Below are 17,003 nucleotides of genomic sequence, written 5' to 3'. Positions count from 1 at the left end.
GTGTGTGCGTGTTTGTGTGTGTGCGTGTCATTGGCTTTTTCAATCTTTATTCCAATCCTATTTGACGCCAATAACGCTAATATCTTACACCCCTGTCACACTGGAACTTTAAAGTCCTTTGAGCAAGCAGACTTATTCCTAAAAAAGTTTTGCCTAGAGGCACACGACAGTGGGTGACCTCTTTTTGAGAAGTGGTCTTTTCTGGAAACAGCGTTCGTCGATCTCTTTCAAGACAGTAAAAGAGTAGCCTCGAATTCATTGAGCTCTAACAATTATCGATCAGTGAAAGAAATGAGAAAATGTCAATTCAATCATCTCGGCTCATCCTACAAATAATTTCATATCGTAGAACACGTATGAAGCTCTTTTAAAGTTTATTTCTGGCGACGCTTAGCGAGTCACATACACAATCGGAAGAAGCATGGCGTCGTAACATTCATGGCCAACGTCAGTTGCTGAACAGCCCTGAACTAACACAAAAAAAAGAACAGCAAGAGTGATTGGATGACATTGTATTTTATACATTGTTACACGTAAATTTGTCTCGACTGGTTATGTTTTGAAAAGTAGTGCCACGCTTTTGGTGGTGTACTCGGAAGCAAACACTGAAGAGAGTGTCGGCGAGGCAATGCCTCTTCGTTAGAAGTCTAACTTTGTAGAATGCCCCTTCCGTAAAAAGGTTCTGCGTACTCGTGTGGCAGGAGCATCACGAAATCGGTGCTCTACGTGGCACCTTTTTATGTGGTGCCTTGAAATACGAGTTATTTGTGGTTTCTGCGAGTGGAAAACAAGGCTCCACCTCCTCCGTAATTTACGCCCATGATAAATGAGCTGACATATTTACGAACGCGAGAGCATTGATATTTGTGAGGCAGTGTAAACGGGATTCGACGTAAGGCGGATAATAGTGCTGTGGTTGAGCAGGTGGAAGTCACTTGAGCTCAGCCTCACTCACGAAATATACACTGCTTTTATAGGAGTCGCGCGGACTAAGACTCAATCAGGGTCAGAAACACAGCGCGTCCATGCGTTCGTCCAGTACAGAGTCACTGTTACAAAGTGTTTCACAATGTGTTTATGTGTTTTTGTGCGCAGCGTGCGGTGGCTTCCTTACGCAGTTCCGTGGCAATTTCCAGTCGCCAAACTACCCGGACCACTACGACGACTCTGCTGTGTGCCGCTGGTACATTTTCGCACCGAAGGAGTTCGCCATCCTCATCGAGAAGCACAATATCGACATCGAGGACGATGCCAGCCGAGCAGATTGCCCCTACGATTACTTGAGGGTGCGCCTTTGACTGCCTGAGTTTCTCTATTGGATATGTTTCATTAACTGCACGTCCTGTCGTCCGCAGCATCTTGAATAATTTCACACTCGATGCACGGGAACACTCATCTAAGACAGTCGAAGTCAATCCGATCTGCGACTGCTCGCAGTTGTATGGCTTTCTGAGCATGCGTGGTTCACGCACTGCTGTGTGTGCTATTGTTTACCTTTTCTTCTCTTTTCTCCTCTTCTTATTTATTGTTTTTCTCCCATTTGCCTCTTCCCCCATGTAAGATAACAAATCAGGTGCAACCTGTTTAAACTCCCTGCCTATCCTTTGCTCTCTCTCTCTTTCGCTCTATGTGTGTGAGTAATTATACAAATAATTGACAATGTAAATTAACGTGTACATGTGTCTCAGACTCTCAGCTAAACTAAGCGATACAAGACATGAAGATATCACAGGCAGCGCTTTGTCAGCTGTATATTGTCACGCATGCCGGTATTTTTTGCTGTTGCAAATGGGCACTTGGTTAGTCCTAAATATTGCTGAAATAAATAATTATTTTTATAGTAACTACTTAATTTTAGAGACGAAGTGAGTAAGCACGTGCCACTGGGGGTCATATATATTCTTCTTTCTGTACCAAAAACTTGAAATGCAGAAAAATGAATTAGAAGTGGTGTCACTGACAGAAAGTTTTAAGCACAATGTTCTCAAATGTATTGCGGAATTAGCTGTTCAAATTTTCGCTATCATAAAAATAACTATTTAGGTGGTATGTATTCGCTAATTAAGTACACGTTCAAAACAAGAGACATTACTGCTATGCGCAGGCAATACGACAAAAAAAAATACGTTGGACTAATTTAACTTGGCAGTAGTTGACTGGTACGCACTTTATGTGTTTTACACCCATATAAATGTGCACTCCTTGTCAGGATCGGGGTTGACTTCATCAATGTGAAGGTAAAAGTCGTTCTTTGTGAAGCTTCCAAGTAAGGTTTGCAAAAAAATTCATGCTGGATGCCTATTTCAGAGATAAAATGGTTTTGTTTTCTAAGCCTCTAATAGACGGACACTTATGTGGCAGCAATGGAAGAAAGACGGGAACACCACCTATGCTGCTGTAGAATAGCCGTAAAATGAGAAACTCTTGAAAGAGAGGGCATACACAGATGGTGCCGACGGGTTGACCATCCGCTACAAAATGTGCATGTCTTTGAAATTTTAGCTCCACGAGACACAAGGAGTAATGCGCGTAACTATAGTCCAGAGCGAAAGCACAAAGAAAAAAGAGAATGATTTAAGTTTCGTGCGGCAAGTTTGAATGAAGCATTTTCTGCCGAGTGGATGCCTAAAGCAGTGTTGAGGAGTTGCCACTTCGGAATGGAAAGGGATCCGGTGTCGTTCCCCATTTTCGCGACCCGGGATTGGAATGGCGATAAAGCTTCGAGGAATGGAATGGGAAGGGATTTACGCTTTTTGCCGAAAATAGAGCGCATTTTCGTCAACGTGCTGTTTTTCAAACTTCAAGCATTAGAAAGTCAGACCTTGAATTTAACAATAAAGCAGTAATCTAGAAAGACTTGGTTGATTAGAAGCATGGTACACTCATAAGCAATGCACCTATACTATAATTCTGTCCTTATATGTGTTGCTGCGAAGTTTTTCTATTTTCTTCGCGTAACCACTGCCCTATAGCCATGGTATCAGTCTTGTGGAACTATATAGTGGCGGGCTATCCACCTTAAACTTTGTGATTTTCGCTCCCTCGGTGGCGCCTCAGCCGCATGCTGTCTTCCCGTCGTTTACTTTGTTTTTGCTTCTGCCACCATCGGTGACTCGGACGCATATTCGAAAAAAATGCTTTTTTAAGTTGTCATGTGTTTTGACGCTGGTGCAATGGTTGTGTTTACTGCAAGCTTTCATATAACAGCTCGCACAGTCTCGTCACATATTACCCCCTCCCCCTTGTTGCAATACTGTCCTCCCTGCCTACACACATTGGTGCCTTTGCCCAAAACTCTATCGCAAACGTCTGTATGTCAGCGCAGCACACATTCGTACACAATGAACTGTGCGCTGTGTCAACTGTGTGTGCGATGAACTGTTGTACAAGATGAACCGCACAGAGAGAGATGGAATAGACTTTCGAAAGCATTGGTTCGGGTAGCCAGCCAAAGAAGGTGATCCCACGTAACCAAGGCGGCGGCTCCCTGAACCTCTACGCGACAATTTGCCACGTCGTATTATTAGCATTAACGTAATAAGCTTAAATACTATTACAACATCATTCGTTTAAACATGCACTAATAGAAAAAAGGCCTGCTTATTCACTGAGTAAATACTAACCGTTTACTTCAAGCAAAAGGCACTTACCTTCTAGAAAGGAAAGGTAGTAAAATGCTGGTAAGTGAGACTGGCTAGTTTGTAAAAATGTTCGTGAATAATGCTGACCCGAATTCTTGATACATTACTAAATTTTTAGTTAACGGGTGTTTATATGTGCATGTACGTTGCCACATCAAGATAATAAACTTTCAGAAGTATATATAGGATAATAAGTGAAGTGCGATTGTCCGCGTTGATGAATTGGTGGTCACTAAATACTTCATGTAATTACCATGGCAGGTACGCATCCCCACCGCATACATAGAGGCATGCACGAATCACAGACGAGGATATACACGCAAGCGTGCTCATAGAATATCAATACTTAGCCGGTATCGTATACTGTGGCAGCCGTTTGAAGGCTACTTATGCTCCTACTTTAGAATAGCACGCTGTGTACTGGTTAGAAGCCATAAAATGTAGAAAAATAATGGACGTTTTGTACACATAACCGCCTGTCCTTCTATTATGTGGGTCATCACTCAGCAAGAATTTTTTACTGCAAAGTAATCAACAAAGTTAACATTGGTGTGAATTTTTCTTAAGCTTGCCACGATTGCTGCAAGATGTTTGGTGGTGTTTACGAGAGATCTGGCAACGTATGTGGCTTTGTAGTTACGTATTTGAAAAGACCAAGAAAGCATTCCTGGTTAGTAACGGCAAGCGTGTCAAGGTGTACTAGTTGGTGGCTAATGTAAAGAGATGCCACAAAAGTTGTAAAATACGCTGGAAAGAAGTAAATGCATGCGTTGCCAACTGTTTAAAACTTTTTTTTTAGATTGTGCTGACCATGCAAATACATAGGGAGCGAGAAAACGGTCTATCTATCTATCTATCTATCTATCTATCTATCTATCTATCTATCTATCTATCTATCTATCTATCTATCTATCTATCTATCTATCTATCTATCTATCTATCTATCTATCTATCTATCTATCTATCTATCTATCTATCTATCTATCTATCTATCTATCTATCTATCTATCTATCTATCTATCTATCTATCTATCTATCTATCTATCTATCTATCTATCTATCTATCTATCTATCTATCTATCTATCTATCTATCTATCTATCTATCTATCTATCTATCTATCTATCTATCTATCTATCTATCTATCTATCTATCTATCTATCTATCTATCTATCTATCTATCTATCTATCTATCTATCTATCTATCTATCTATCTATCTATCTATCTATCTATCTATCTATCTATCTATCTATCTATCTATCTATCTATCTGTCTATCTATCTATCTATCTATCTATCTATCTGTCTATCTATCTATCTATCTATCTATCTATCTATCTATCTATCTATCTATCTATCTATCTATCTATCTACCTATCTATCTATCTATCTATCTATCTATCTATCTATCTATCTATCTATCTATCTATCTATCTATCTATCTATCTGTCTGTCTGTCTGTCTGTCTGTCTGTCTGTCTGTCTGTCTGTCTGCCTGCCTGCCTGTCTGTCTGTCTGTCTGTCTGTCTGCCTGCCTGCCTGCCTGCCTGCCTGCCTGCCTGCCTGCCTGCCTGTCTGTCTGTCTGTCTGTCTGTCTGTCTGTCTGTCTGTCCGTTCGTCTAGCCGCCTACGACATTTAGCTCTCATGGCCGTTTGGATAAAGGAATCTATACTAAAACAGGCATTGCTTAACATGACTGTATGATGAGCTTAAGCGACTAGTTATAAAACGTGAAAATCATAATATGTATGTCACGAATGTCATGATTTACTACTCTTGCGGTGATTTTGTTCACATGACATATTGCAGAACCGGTATGGTATGACAAGACTGTATTGCGAATTTAACTGACAGGCCCTCAGGTGGAAATCATGACATGCGTGTTATGTAACAACATGACTACATGCCACGCTCATGATGCGCTCGTAGTTGTTTCGCTCCCTTCACGTACATCAAATTTGGTATTACGTGACGTGAATGAATGAGGAGGATATATGAGTGGCGCAAATATGATAAACATGACATGCATGTCATGTAAGTACATGACTACATGCCCCGCTCATTATTCGCTCGCGGTCCTTTCGCTAGCTTCACATATACCAAATTTGGTATTATGTGACTTGAATGGAAGACGAAAGTATATGACTGGCGGAAATAAAATATACATGAGATATCTGTCATGTAAGAACATTCCTATATACCACGCTCACAATGCGCTCGCGGCCATTGCGCTAGCTTCACATTTATCAAATTTGGTATTACGTGATGTGAATGGACGACAAAGATAAATGACAAGCCGAAACAGGATAACCATGACATAAAAATGATGTATAGAATAATTTATGTCCACATCGTAACGTTGTGCTGATTTTATTGCGACAGTTCAACCTTCCTCAATCACGCTTTGCATATAATCGATTCACACTATACCAGGGATATACCATTTTTCCCGTTAATTTATATGCATGAGAAGCATGTTTTACATACATGGTGCTGAAATTGCACACGATGCTAATTATGGTGCTAAAAGTGGAGGATACATGGTGCTGAAGTTCAAAAGTATCGCGACCCCGCGCAATTATTAAAAACGGGAGCAAGCGATCGCGTTTCATGACACGCGCTTGAAGCCCTGACGCATGTATAACGCAGCTGTTAACCTGCGTAGCTACCAGCTCACTTGTCAGTATGAAGCGCGAGAAAAAGCTACAAACTTCTGCAACTCTGCTCGTGCTTCACGAAATGGAAATATTTTTGTGGTGATGTATTAGAAAGCCACTGAACTCAGACACCCATATCAATTTATTATTACTTCAAAATATGGTCCGGCACGCTTTCAATATGCGTTATGCTGGGCGGCTCTTGCAGGAGGAGTTCTCTTTTTTTATATGCCGCTAAAAAAACTCTCCCCTTCAATGAACTGTGGAATGGCGCCATCAAAAAGTACCTGTGGTATGAACAAGATCTAAATATACTAAAGAACTACACACAACTGCTAGAGCATTGAGCGCTTTATTGGGAAGTCGCAGGTTCGGTTCCTGCTGGAGGCAAGTTGTTTCTTTGTGCGCTTTAACTTCTTCACATTAATATCATGATCGCTGCCAATAAACTTCACCATACTTTTCTTGGGTTCATTGCTTGTTGGTTCTCGTTATCGAAGAATGCGAGCCCGTAAGTTCTTCTTCTTTCGTTCACGCAGTGAGTGTAAGTTTTTCTAACTTTACTTTCTGATTGTCGCATCCTGCCCGGCAGTATTCCTTCGGAAACTGGAAGAAAACCTTCTGCGGAAAAGGAGCGGTGGAGCCGCTTCTCCTGGACACAAACTTCGTGACAGTTCTTCTCAAATCGGATGCAAGTATGTCTGGAACAGGTTTCAACATATCGTACAGGTTCGGTGAGTAGCGTGGCGGCGCTGTTATTCCGTAAGTCTCTTTATTTGTAATTTACCGAAGTGTCCAATGCTTAGCCCTCGCCGCACTGTGGACGAACGACAATTCCACAAATAGATCACGTACAAAATTATGCGCGGACGGGACAAGGATTTATCCTCCCGCCTTCCCCGAATAGAACTGGCCGACTCACTTTAAATAAACTTTCTCATTCGTAAAGCAAGTTTCACCATTTCGATCACAGCCCTGCGTATGTGGTTGTAAGCTTCTTCCTCCATGAAGTGCTGCTATGTGAAATCAGTGCAGTTAAGAAAAGAAGGAAAACATTTAGCCGGTTCGGAGAAGTGTGCTGATGGGGAGTGAAGTGTTTTCTCTATCTCCTATGCATTTCTGAAAACTTACAAGTTAAGCTGACACTTGCTTCAGAAAAGTTGGAATAATATTTGTTTGACGGCATCGATTTGCACGTCTTTTTGGCGTTGTAGATATGCTGTTGTTCAAAAACGAATAAAAACAGTTTGTAGCAGGTGCCCATTCTTTACAGTATACGTTATTTCAGACAGAAATGTATCGGGACTCAGTATCAATCAGCAGCTAAAATTTACTTATAATTTAAAGAATCTATGAAATAAGAAGTTTTTATCTCCCTATTTACTGACCCTCAAAAATATTGAGAAAATGTAGAGAGAAAGTAACAATGAATGGATGGAGGGATGGATGCGAAACTTTATCCTGAGGTGCACGATTCAACGCGCTGCGGGCCACTCCCACGTTAGGACATTCAGGCCAAGCCCGATCACGGCATCGTGAGCCCTCTGGACTGCTCAAAATAAAAGAAAATAGCATTGTACCTTTTTGCAAATATAGAATAAACAAGAAAGCACGAAAGAAGACCAAGCAATGTAAGAATTAAGCACAGTAAACACAGCAGTTCACGGTAACATTCGCGGTGAACACATAAGTTGCCTAGTAGATGCTGATTGATTTGCCGAGATAATGCTGACCGAGCAAACAAGCCATCGCCAGTACTGCTTATTGTACTGCTTTATGATTGTTCTTTCCATGTCTTTTTCTTTCTTTGGTTATTTATGCCCCTTTTCTTCATGTTACACTTAGTTGCGCTAAAGCAATATAACAGCACGAGTACAAATTATTTCATGGAAACGAAAAAAAATATAAGCGCTCGTGCAAAAACAAAATATTGGGTCAAGGAACCGACTGCTACGACAGCATAACAAAAGGTGCTGTTCGCAAAAAATAATAATAATACCTTGACATAAAGGAAGATATAACGCAACAATAATGCAATTGGGGAACATAAACGAGAAAGCTGCCATGTGATCATGTGGGAACGTAGCCATCAAAGGGGAATTTCAAAAAATATTTTCATCTTTAAAACGAAAATATAATCATTACAAAACCTGTGGTATAAAAAGAACTATTTATTTGCTTTGTATATAGGTATGAAGCTGATTTTTTCTTTGAGCTCCACATAATGTAAATTCCGTCTCATTGTGGACCAAAGCGATGATTTTTTTCACATTTGTGATTTGTTCTCATAAAATTTAGGAACTTCAAAGTCCTCAAAATATTTTTAACTGAAAAGAAATCTTCTGCAAAGAAAGTATTTATTACTCAGACATTAACACATAGCGCAATATTATAAGAAAAAAAGCAAACATGTTGAAAGAAACCATCATTAAGACGACTCTTGCGTCGCTTTCTGTAGGCATCAGTAATGCAAAGTGGATTAACACGGGACAAGCCCTAGGAAGTGATCACTATATCCTTTCCACGACGTTTAGCGCTGCGAAGCATAAAGACAAAGTGAGGGGGCATAGAATTACAGATTGGGACAGATTTAGGAAAAACAGAGCAGACACTGTGAACGGGAAAATTAATGACCTGGATGCATGGGTACAGGCACTCAAGGAGGATGTAAATAATACCACGGTAGAAGTGCCAGTCGAGCAGGAGGAGTTTACCGCTGACTCGAGACTATTACACATGTGGGAAGCGCACGCGAGTCTCTTGAGAAAGTGGAAGAAGCAAAAACATAATGGCGTCCTTCGCAGAAGGACTGCCAAGTTAGAACGTAAAATCAAAAATTATACAATTGAGTTGCAAGCCAAGCAGTGGGGCCAGATTTGTGATCGCATGAATGGACAGTTTGGATGCAAAAAGACATGGCAGCTGTTAAGGCATCTTTTGGATCCGGCAGCAACAAAATCGGCGCAACGGGGGCAAATGACTCGGTTAATGCATCAATATGAAGGCACAATTGGAGAGTTTATACAGGAACTCCGGAATCGGTACATAACTGATGGAGTAGACGGTTGCTTACCACACTACTCGGGGGTGGAAAACTCAGACCTAGATGAAGAGTTCACAATTGCGGAGGTGGAGTTTGCCTTGGGGCAGCTGCGTACTACGTCTGCCGCAGGTCCGGATGGAGTTACTAATAAAATGCTGAGAAACCTAGATTTCAAATAGGTCGGGGCGATCACTGACTTGATAAATGAGTATTGGGTGGCCTGGGAGATCCCAGCACAATGGAAGCATGCTAGGATTATATTTATTCCGAAGCCAGGCAAGAAACTCTGCTTGGAAAACCTGCGCCCCATATCGCTGACATCATGCGTGGGCAAATTGATGGAGCACGTGGTTCTCAACAGGCTTCAGAATTATGCAGAGGACAAGACCATCTTTCCCCCAACTATGGTAGGTTTCAGGGCCAATTTGTCCACACAGGATGTCATGATACAGTTAAAACATGATGTAGTCGATCCCGGGCATGGCACGGGCACCAAAGCTGTATTGGGGCTTGACCTGAATAAAGCTTTCGACCATGTTTCGCATGAGGCAATATTGAATAACCTATCGAAAATTGGCCCATGGGTCAGGACATTTTGCTACATCAGATCATTCTTGGAGGGCCGAACCGCAGAAATTTCAATAGGAGATATCAAATTGGACTCATTCGCGTTGGGAGGCAAAGGGACGCCGCAGGGTTCAGTTTTGTCACCGTTCCTGTTTAACATCGCCTTAATTAAAATACCACCGAGGCTGGAGGAGATACTGGGACTCAAACACACATTTTATGCAGATAATATTACTCTATGGGTAACCAGGGGTAGTGACGCGCATCTGGAAGAAACACTGCAACAGGCAGTTAATATTGTCGAAGAGTTGGCAGGGGAGGCGGGACTTTCATGCTCTCAGCCAAAGTCCGAGCTCTTTGTGGTTCGGGACAAACTCAGAGGGCTACATGCAAGACACTATATTCCGCCACCGCCGTTAGAGGTAAATGTAGGGGGTAGGCCGGTAGCTGAAGCTCAAACGATTAGAATTCTTGGCCTATATCTGCAAACTAACAGGGAGAATAGGGTGGCCCTTGAAAAACTTAAGACTACGGTCAATGCTACTGTCAGGCTAATCAGAAGAATCGCTAACCGTAAGAGCGGGGTTAAAGAAAAAGAACTCTGTAAGCTGGTACATGCGTTTGTGCTCAGCAGGATTACTTACGCGACACCTTATATGAAGTTGGATGCCGCAGAAAAAGGTAAGGTCGAGGCTATGATCCGGCAAGCTTACAAGGCAGCGCTTGGGTTGCCTAACAACGCGTCTACAGAAAGGCTGTTAAAACTAGGGGTACACAACACCCTGGATGAATTATGGGAGGCGCATCTGGTGATGCAGCACGCTAGGCTTTCGACAACCAAAGCGGGCAGGATTATATTGGAAAGGATTGGCATTGGAGCAGAGGCTCCCACTGGGGACACTAAAATTCAGGTGCGGCGAGAGTTACATAAGGCCCTGTACATAAAACCTTTGCCCAAAAATATGCATCCGATTCACCATACGCAGCGCAGGCAGGCAAGAGCCAGAGCTTTACACGTTGAGTACGGCGAGTACAAAGCGGCAATCTATACAGATGTTGCGGAATATAAGGACAAAGACGCTTTTGCGATTGTGGTGGTGGACAGGCGGGGGCGCTTGGTCGCCTCTGGATCGGTCAAAACCCGCTCCTCGGAAACTGCAGAGGAAGCGGCAATAGCGCTAGCTATAACTAATTCGCAGTCAGATTTGATTTTCAGTGATTCAAAGACAGCCATCCGAAATCTGGCGAGGGGCAGAATATCGGCGACCGCCGCACGATTTCTGCATGGGGCCACGGGACGAGAAATGAGAGAAATAGAAATTGTCTGGGTACCAGCACACTCTGGGAACCCTGGGAACGAGGCGGCTCACCTGAATGCTCGAGGTTTCGTCAGCCGGGTAGGTGAGCCGCCAGTTTCGGGGAGGTCCGCGAAAGATGGGCTGGTGTCCTTTCATGACATAACGAATCATTATAAACTAGAGCGGAGGTTTTATCCGCCTCCGCACAAGCGGTTGACTAAGGCGCAGGAATGCGTCTGGAGAAAACTGCAGACGCGATCTTTTCCCAACCCTTACGTGTTGAACAAAATGTACCCGGAGGAGATTAAGCTGCAATGCAAATGGTGTCAGGCTGTGGCAACATATGATCACATACTTTGGGAATGCAGCATAGTGCCACCGCCGGTGGATATTATGCGTGATCCCTCTCTTGAGCACTGGGAGGCCGTGTTGACCAGCTCAGACCCAGTCGTCCAGTTAAGGGTTGTGGAGTGGGCCACACAGGTCGCCGCCAACCTTGGGTTGATGGCCATCTAACACGGAATCATCCTCAGTTGCTTTCTGACGAAATAAAGTTTTTCCATCCATCCATCCATCATTACGACGACGCTTTTTCGCTGGACGTAGAAAGACTGTGAACGCACCGAAAGGGTCAGCGAGGGGGAACCATCACCTGTTATCTCACGAGGAGTGAGCTGCACTTCGTAATGATTTTTCATGCTCGTAAATCACTTTGATTGTATTGAACGTTTCATATATCCTTCAGTTAGATCATAATAAACTCATAAGTTTTCTTGTGTGTTGCATGTAGCGCAATTACTGTGGCTATATTGAGCATCGAACGCCCCCAACACGGCCGAGTTCAAATAGTGAAGCGAAACGGCTAGAGCGATAAAACGGGCAGTTATGGCTACAATCCATGCATCTTTGCTAACTTCTCCTGTCGTACCGGTTCCTTCCGAACAGCAGTGTTGTTCAATGAATTTTCACAACTTTGAATTTGCGAAAAGCACACGTGCGTATTATTTCCGATATCCATATTTCGATCACGCTGATCGAACCTGCAACGTCGGAGCGCAGTGAATGGCGCACGGCTTGAGTCTGAGCATGACTGTGACACAAGCGCTACTTAATGTGATGTTAAATGCTAGTGTTCTATGAAGAAGCAACTCGGTGTTTCTGACAGCGCGATCAATGAAGACGGCGTAATATGTTTGCAGACCACGTGAAACATTCGGTCTCGTGCATCAGTGAGGACGCTATTCGGTAGCAGCCTACTAATGCGAAAAATCTGTCAGGCACGCTCGGTAGACATGCGACCCCTCGGAGTGCCGTTCAGCTCGTGCGTCAATTCTATAGTTCGTGCAGTTTTCTGTGCATCGTTCATGCAGGGTAACGGAGCTGAAATATAACCTTTCACACCAAGGCAAAAGATCAGGTAGTGAAGTTCCTTAAATATAGAAACTATCTTGGTCTCATATACATTTCAGTGCAGCTCGTGACTTTATTCGGTGAAAGTGACATGGTCAGTACGTCCGCACGTCCTATCTGTTCCTATGCAAACGGATCGATCCTCCTACGGGCGTCATCTTAAATCGTACAGCGCGCCACCTGTAGTTCGTGGGCATTGCGAATACCTCCCGCGTTGCAAATGACGAAAGGGGTGGAGCCGCTATCGTGAACGAAACTCTGTTTTTAATGTGGAGGATTCCGTAGTTAAAATGAATCGCAACTTTCCTAGTTAGCAAGATGCAGTGCACGTGCGCCGAACGCCCGGATGGTCATTACGAAGTGCGAGGGAAAAACAGTAGTAGTTACTCAAGGGTGTGTGATGAGAGTGCCCCATGATGTGGTATCAGTGGTGTCCGCATAATTTCTACGCCGTGAATCGCAGTTCTTCCCCCGTGCGTGCGAACGTACATCACTGGCGAAGGCCATCTCGAGATCCCCGAGGACAAGAGCAGGAGGAACATGCTCATTCGCCGACGGCGCTGGTGCTTTCGCAGTGCTCGGGGAAACAGCTACCAGTTCACTTTCGACTACTTCGAACTCATCGGCGAGCCTCCAAAGTGCCGCCACATGTACATGAAGGTGGGCCTTCTCACAATGTTTTACAATTTTTCGTACCTGGAACGAGTGGCACTCGATCGAGTGAAACGCAATCATCAGAAAAGTTTTTGCGTCATTCGTTTCATTGAAATGAAGTCAGCCTGTCCAAATGATGAATGGAGACAGATAGCAAAGTGCAAAGAGCACTTGATACGCCTAGTGAGTTGACACGTTGAGAGGTATGTGGCGTCATGGGTGGTGAACGGGGGAAAAATTGGCTGTGCGAGCTATACATAAGTCTATACCATAGAAAATCCGTTCCTCCCCATTTCTGCACTAATAGTGCTGTTTTGCTTGTATCGTAGTGCCAACGGCGCTCCACTTGCCACCATGACGTCTGCCACGTGTGTTGTCTTGTTCGGAAACCTCTGTGCCAATTTTTAAACTGCTGTGCTTGAGAGAAATGTACCGCATACTTTGATTACGTGTGTCTCACGTCGTTTATAAGTTCCAGCTTGATCTGGTTCTCAGATTACATGCAATACATCCTGCCAAAATTGCATCACTTTCCCTATACTTTCCTTGGTATTATTGTCGGTTAGATCTCATTTATGTTGTGTCAAACATGAAAAAAAAAACGAGCCCTTAAGTATAAATTTATTTCTTTAATTCATTAACGAGCGTATCGTACTGGCAGACTTGGCGCCTTTAGATAGTATACAAGGGACTATTGGTCAGCCATCAGTTCGTAATGAATTCACGTGGTACGTGACGCCAAACAAGCTTTTAAAGCTCGCCGCCAGGGCTACAGGTGGCACTGACTAACACTCCCAAGTTTTGGTTCCTGCCCACGGCAAGTTATCTTTTCACCCAGTTTTCTTTATGACATTTACATTACAATTCAGTCTAACAGCTTCCATATATATATATATATATATATATATATATATATATATATATATATATATATTCTCGCGTTTCAAGGGGCCGTCTCAACGGCGCGCTCTTGCACAATGCTTTGTAACGTAGCAGAGGCGAATGGGTACACCCCGATATAATGTTCTGATATGGTTTGGTATGAGTTGAAGTCATTTGAATAGTCCTTGTTATGTATGTAGCACAACTTTCATTCCTCTAAGCAAATCGCTGTCAGGGCAGGAGCCACACACATTGTTCATGAAAGAACAGCGTCTAGTGTGGCGCCGTCTTGCACATCACAGAGCTCTGCTGGCCCGGTCGGAGAATCGCGACTGCCGTGCACGCCTGTGCAGGTGCTGGAGAAGAACGAGGAGGGTCAGGTGCGCAGCCATTCGAGGATGTGCGGGAAGCTAATCCCGGAGCCCGTGCGCACGCGCAGCAGCTCGGTGTCGCTGCTCTTCCTGAGCGACCGGCCGCTGGACAAGAACGGGCTGCACGTGAGCTGGAAGGTGTTCGGCTGCAACGAGGAGCACCACGCGACCACCGGCAAGCTGCGGTTCCCGCGTGAGGGCATCTACACCGGCTTCCCGGCCACCTGCCGTTGGACAGTGTACGCAAACAGCGGCCAGACCGTTCAACTCACGGTCACCAAGCTGAACCTGCAGCGCTGCGGTCTCGAATATCTGAGGGTGAGCGAAGACCACTTAAGTGTACGGTCATCGCTAGAGACCGGATTATAGGCAAATGCTTATTTTGTTTTTTGTGTTTGTTGATAGATGAGCGTGAATTAGAGGCTAAAAAGAAATTTTATGGTGTTTTTATAGTGCCTATGAATCCCCATTTCCGCCGTTTGTGCCTGAATTCCTAAAGATGCCTATTTTCAAGATCGGTGCCTAAATAAACACTATTCCACCTGAAATTTTGTTTTACAGTACAGTTTAAGACCGGCATTCATGTAACCGGGCGAAATTGAGCTTTCGGAACTCTGTGGACTGCAACCTATACTCCATCTAATAAGTTCCTTTCAGCACTGTCAGGGCTACAAGGCCTCTTAGCCAATAGGAAGGCCGATTAGCCTCTACACATGCATTCATCCACATCGCGTCATCTGCTCGGCATCTTCCCGGTGTCTGCTCGCATGCGTAGAAAACAGAAGGTACTTCGCTGCAGCCGCAGGACGATGAAGAATGAATTCGAAACCGTGGAGTGTCATCAGGGAAAAGTAGAGAGTTGATGAAAAAATGCCCGCGTGGTTTTTGTTTTGTTTGGCATTTACTTCTTAAACGACGATTCACTAGGTCACACGATAAATTTCACTCTCACACTGGAAGCTGATGCGTGCCCAATGAGAAGCGCTGTACCACTGATTTTTTAAATTGGTTAATTACAAGCCGCGAAACCATTATGCAAGGTAGTGAGCTTGAAACCTTTGCCACTCACCTGGTGTAGACTTCGCGAGCCGAATTCTTTCCCTGTCCTCTTCGGTATCGGAGCAACTCGGAGGAGGAAGATCACATGACGCAGGCACATCAACACGTCATGAGCACGCAAGTTTACATTCGCATGACATGCCCTTGCCAGCTCGTGCGAGCAAGCGGTGTTGTGTCGTTTCAACGTTCTCTGTATTGTACTGCCTGTTTGTGTGGGATGGACCCCTCTATGCGCGCACGTTTGGGGAGGCTGGCATGAATCACATATCTTTACCGCGATACACAACGTTGCACCACCGGAACTTCTCTAAGGGATGATGCACTGAAAACACTCCAAGTGTTGTGACTGCTGGCACCGGCACGATGCGAGAACGGCGAGAACACCAAACCCAAACAAAATGGATTTGATTGATATGTGGGGTTTAACGTCCCAAAACCACAATATGATTAATAGAGACGCCATAGTAGAGGGCTCCGAAAATTTCTTCCACCTGGGGTTTTTTATCGTGCACCCAAATCTGAGCACACGGGCCTACAGCATTTTCACCTATAAACAAAATGGAGGCAACTTAGTCTCGTACGTCGCTCGATACAAGTTAAAGGAAAACAACACGCATGGGTTCAATTTTAAGTTTTAATGTTTCTGTCAACCTTGTACCACTTGACTTTTTTATTTGGTTCATTACAACCGCGAAACCATTATTCAGGTGACAAATTGCTAGAATTACACACGTCACCTTGAATATTTCCCGTAGTGTCACCAACTACTTTGACGTACGCAGGACAGTTCTTAGCTCTATGCGTCACCTACATGTTGGGGCATGCGCCCGTGTGATAAGGTCAAGCGGGGTTCAGTATGACATTTCACCTCTTTTCGGTGCGTATAGCATTGTAAACCTTAGCAAATCAGATTGTGAGCGCCCAGGGCATTCATTAATCTTGCCTGCGGAAATTACCAAGCCTCGCAAAGGGCCCTTTAAGGTGTTCACAGAAAGAAGAAAAATGGACCCAGTGCGGTAAGGTTGGACCAAGTTAATAAGGGGAAAAAGACCCTTCTGGCTTATTAGTGTTCTGGCTATATGCTCTGTGTTGCCCGTCTCAGCCATGTCGAAAAGAAGAGACTCAGGAGCATGTTTGTTCGATGGTGAGCGCTTAACTCACCATGCTGGACTAAAGAAGGAGAGATTGATTGATTGATATGTGGGGTGTAACGTCCAAAAACCACCATATGATTATGAGAGACGTCGCAGTGGAGCGCTCCGGAAATTTCGACCACCTGGGGTTCTTTTAACATGCACCCAAATCTCAGCACACGGGCCTACATCATTTCCGCCTCCATCGGAAATGCAGCTGCCGCAGCCGGGATTCGATCCCAGCTGCGGGGGGATTGAATCGAAAAGAGCCACACCAGCTTTTTACATG

General features: G+C 44.0%; 1 protein-coding gene across 2 annotated transcripts in view; it reads left to right on the top strand.

The window, feature by feature from the left end:
* The window catches only part of LOC119175602 (cubilin), a 105,536-nt gene that overhangs the window by 31,862 nt on the left and 56,671 nt on the right, over nt 1–17,003 (top strand). For both annotated transcript variants that reach the window (XM_075881945.1, XM_075881944.1), the window contains exons 2-5: nt 1,096–1,286; nt 6,890–7,031; nt 13,079–13,275; nt 14,505–14,840. In XM_075881945.1, the coding sequence (XP_075738060.1) occupies nt 1,096–1,286; nt 6,890–7,031; nt 13,079–13,275; nt 14,505–14,840 (866 nt within the window). The remainder of the gene's footprint in view (nt 1–1,095; nt 1,287–6,889; nt 7,032–13,078; nt 13,276–14,504; nt 14,841–17,003) is intronic.

This window comes from Rhipicephalus microplus, chromosome X (assembly GCF_043290135.1).
Source record: "Rhipicephalus microplus isolate Deutch F79 chromosome X, USDA_Rmic, whole genome shotgun sequence".
NCBI classification, from domain to species: Eukaryota; Metazoa; Arthropoda; class Arachnida; order Ixodida; family Ixodidae; genus Rhipicephalus; species Rhipicephalus microplus.
This window is presented reverse-complemented; position numbering and strand designations above follow the sequence as displayed.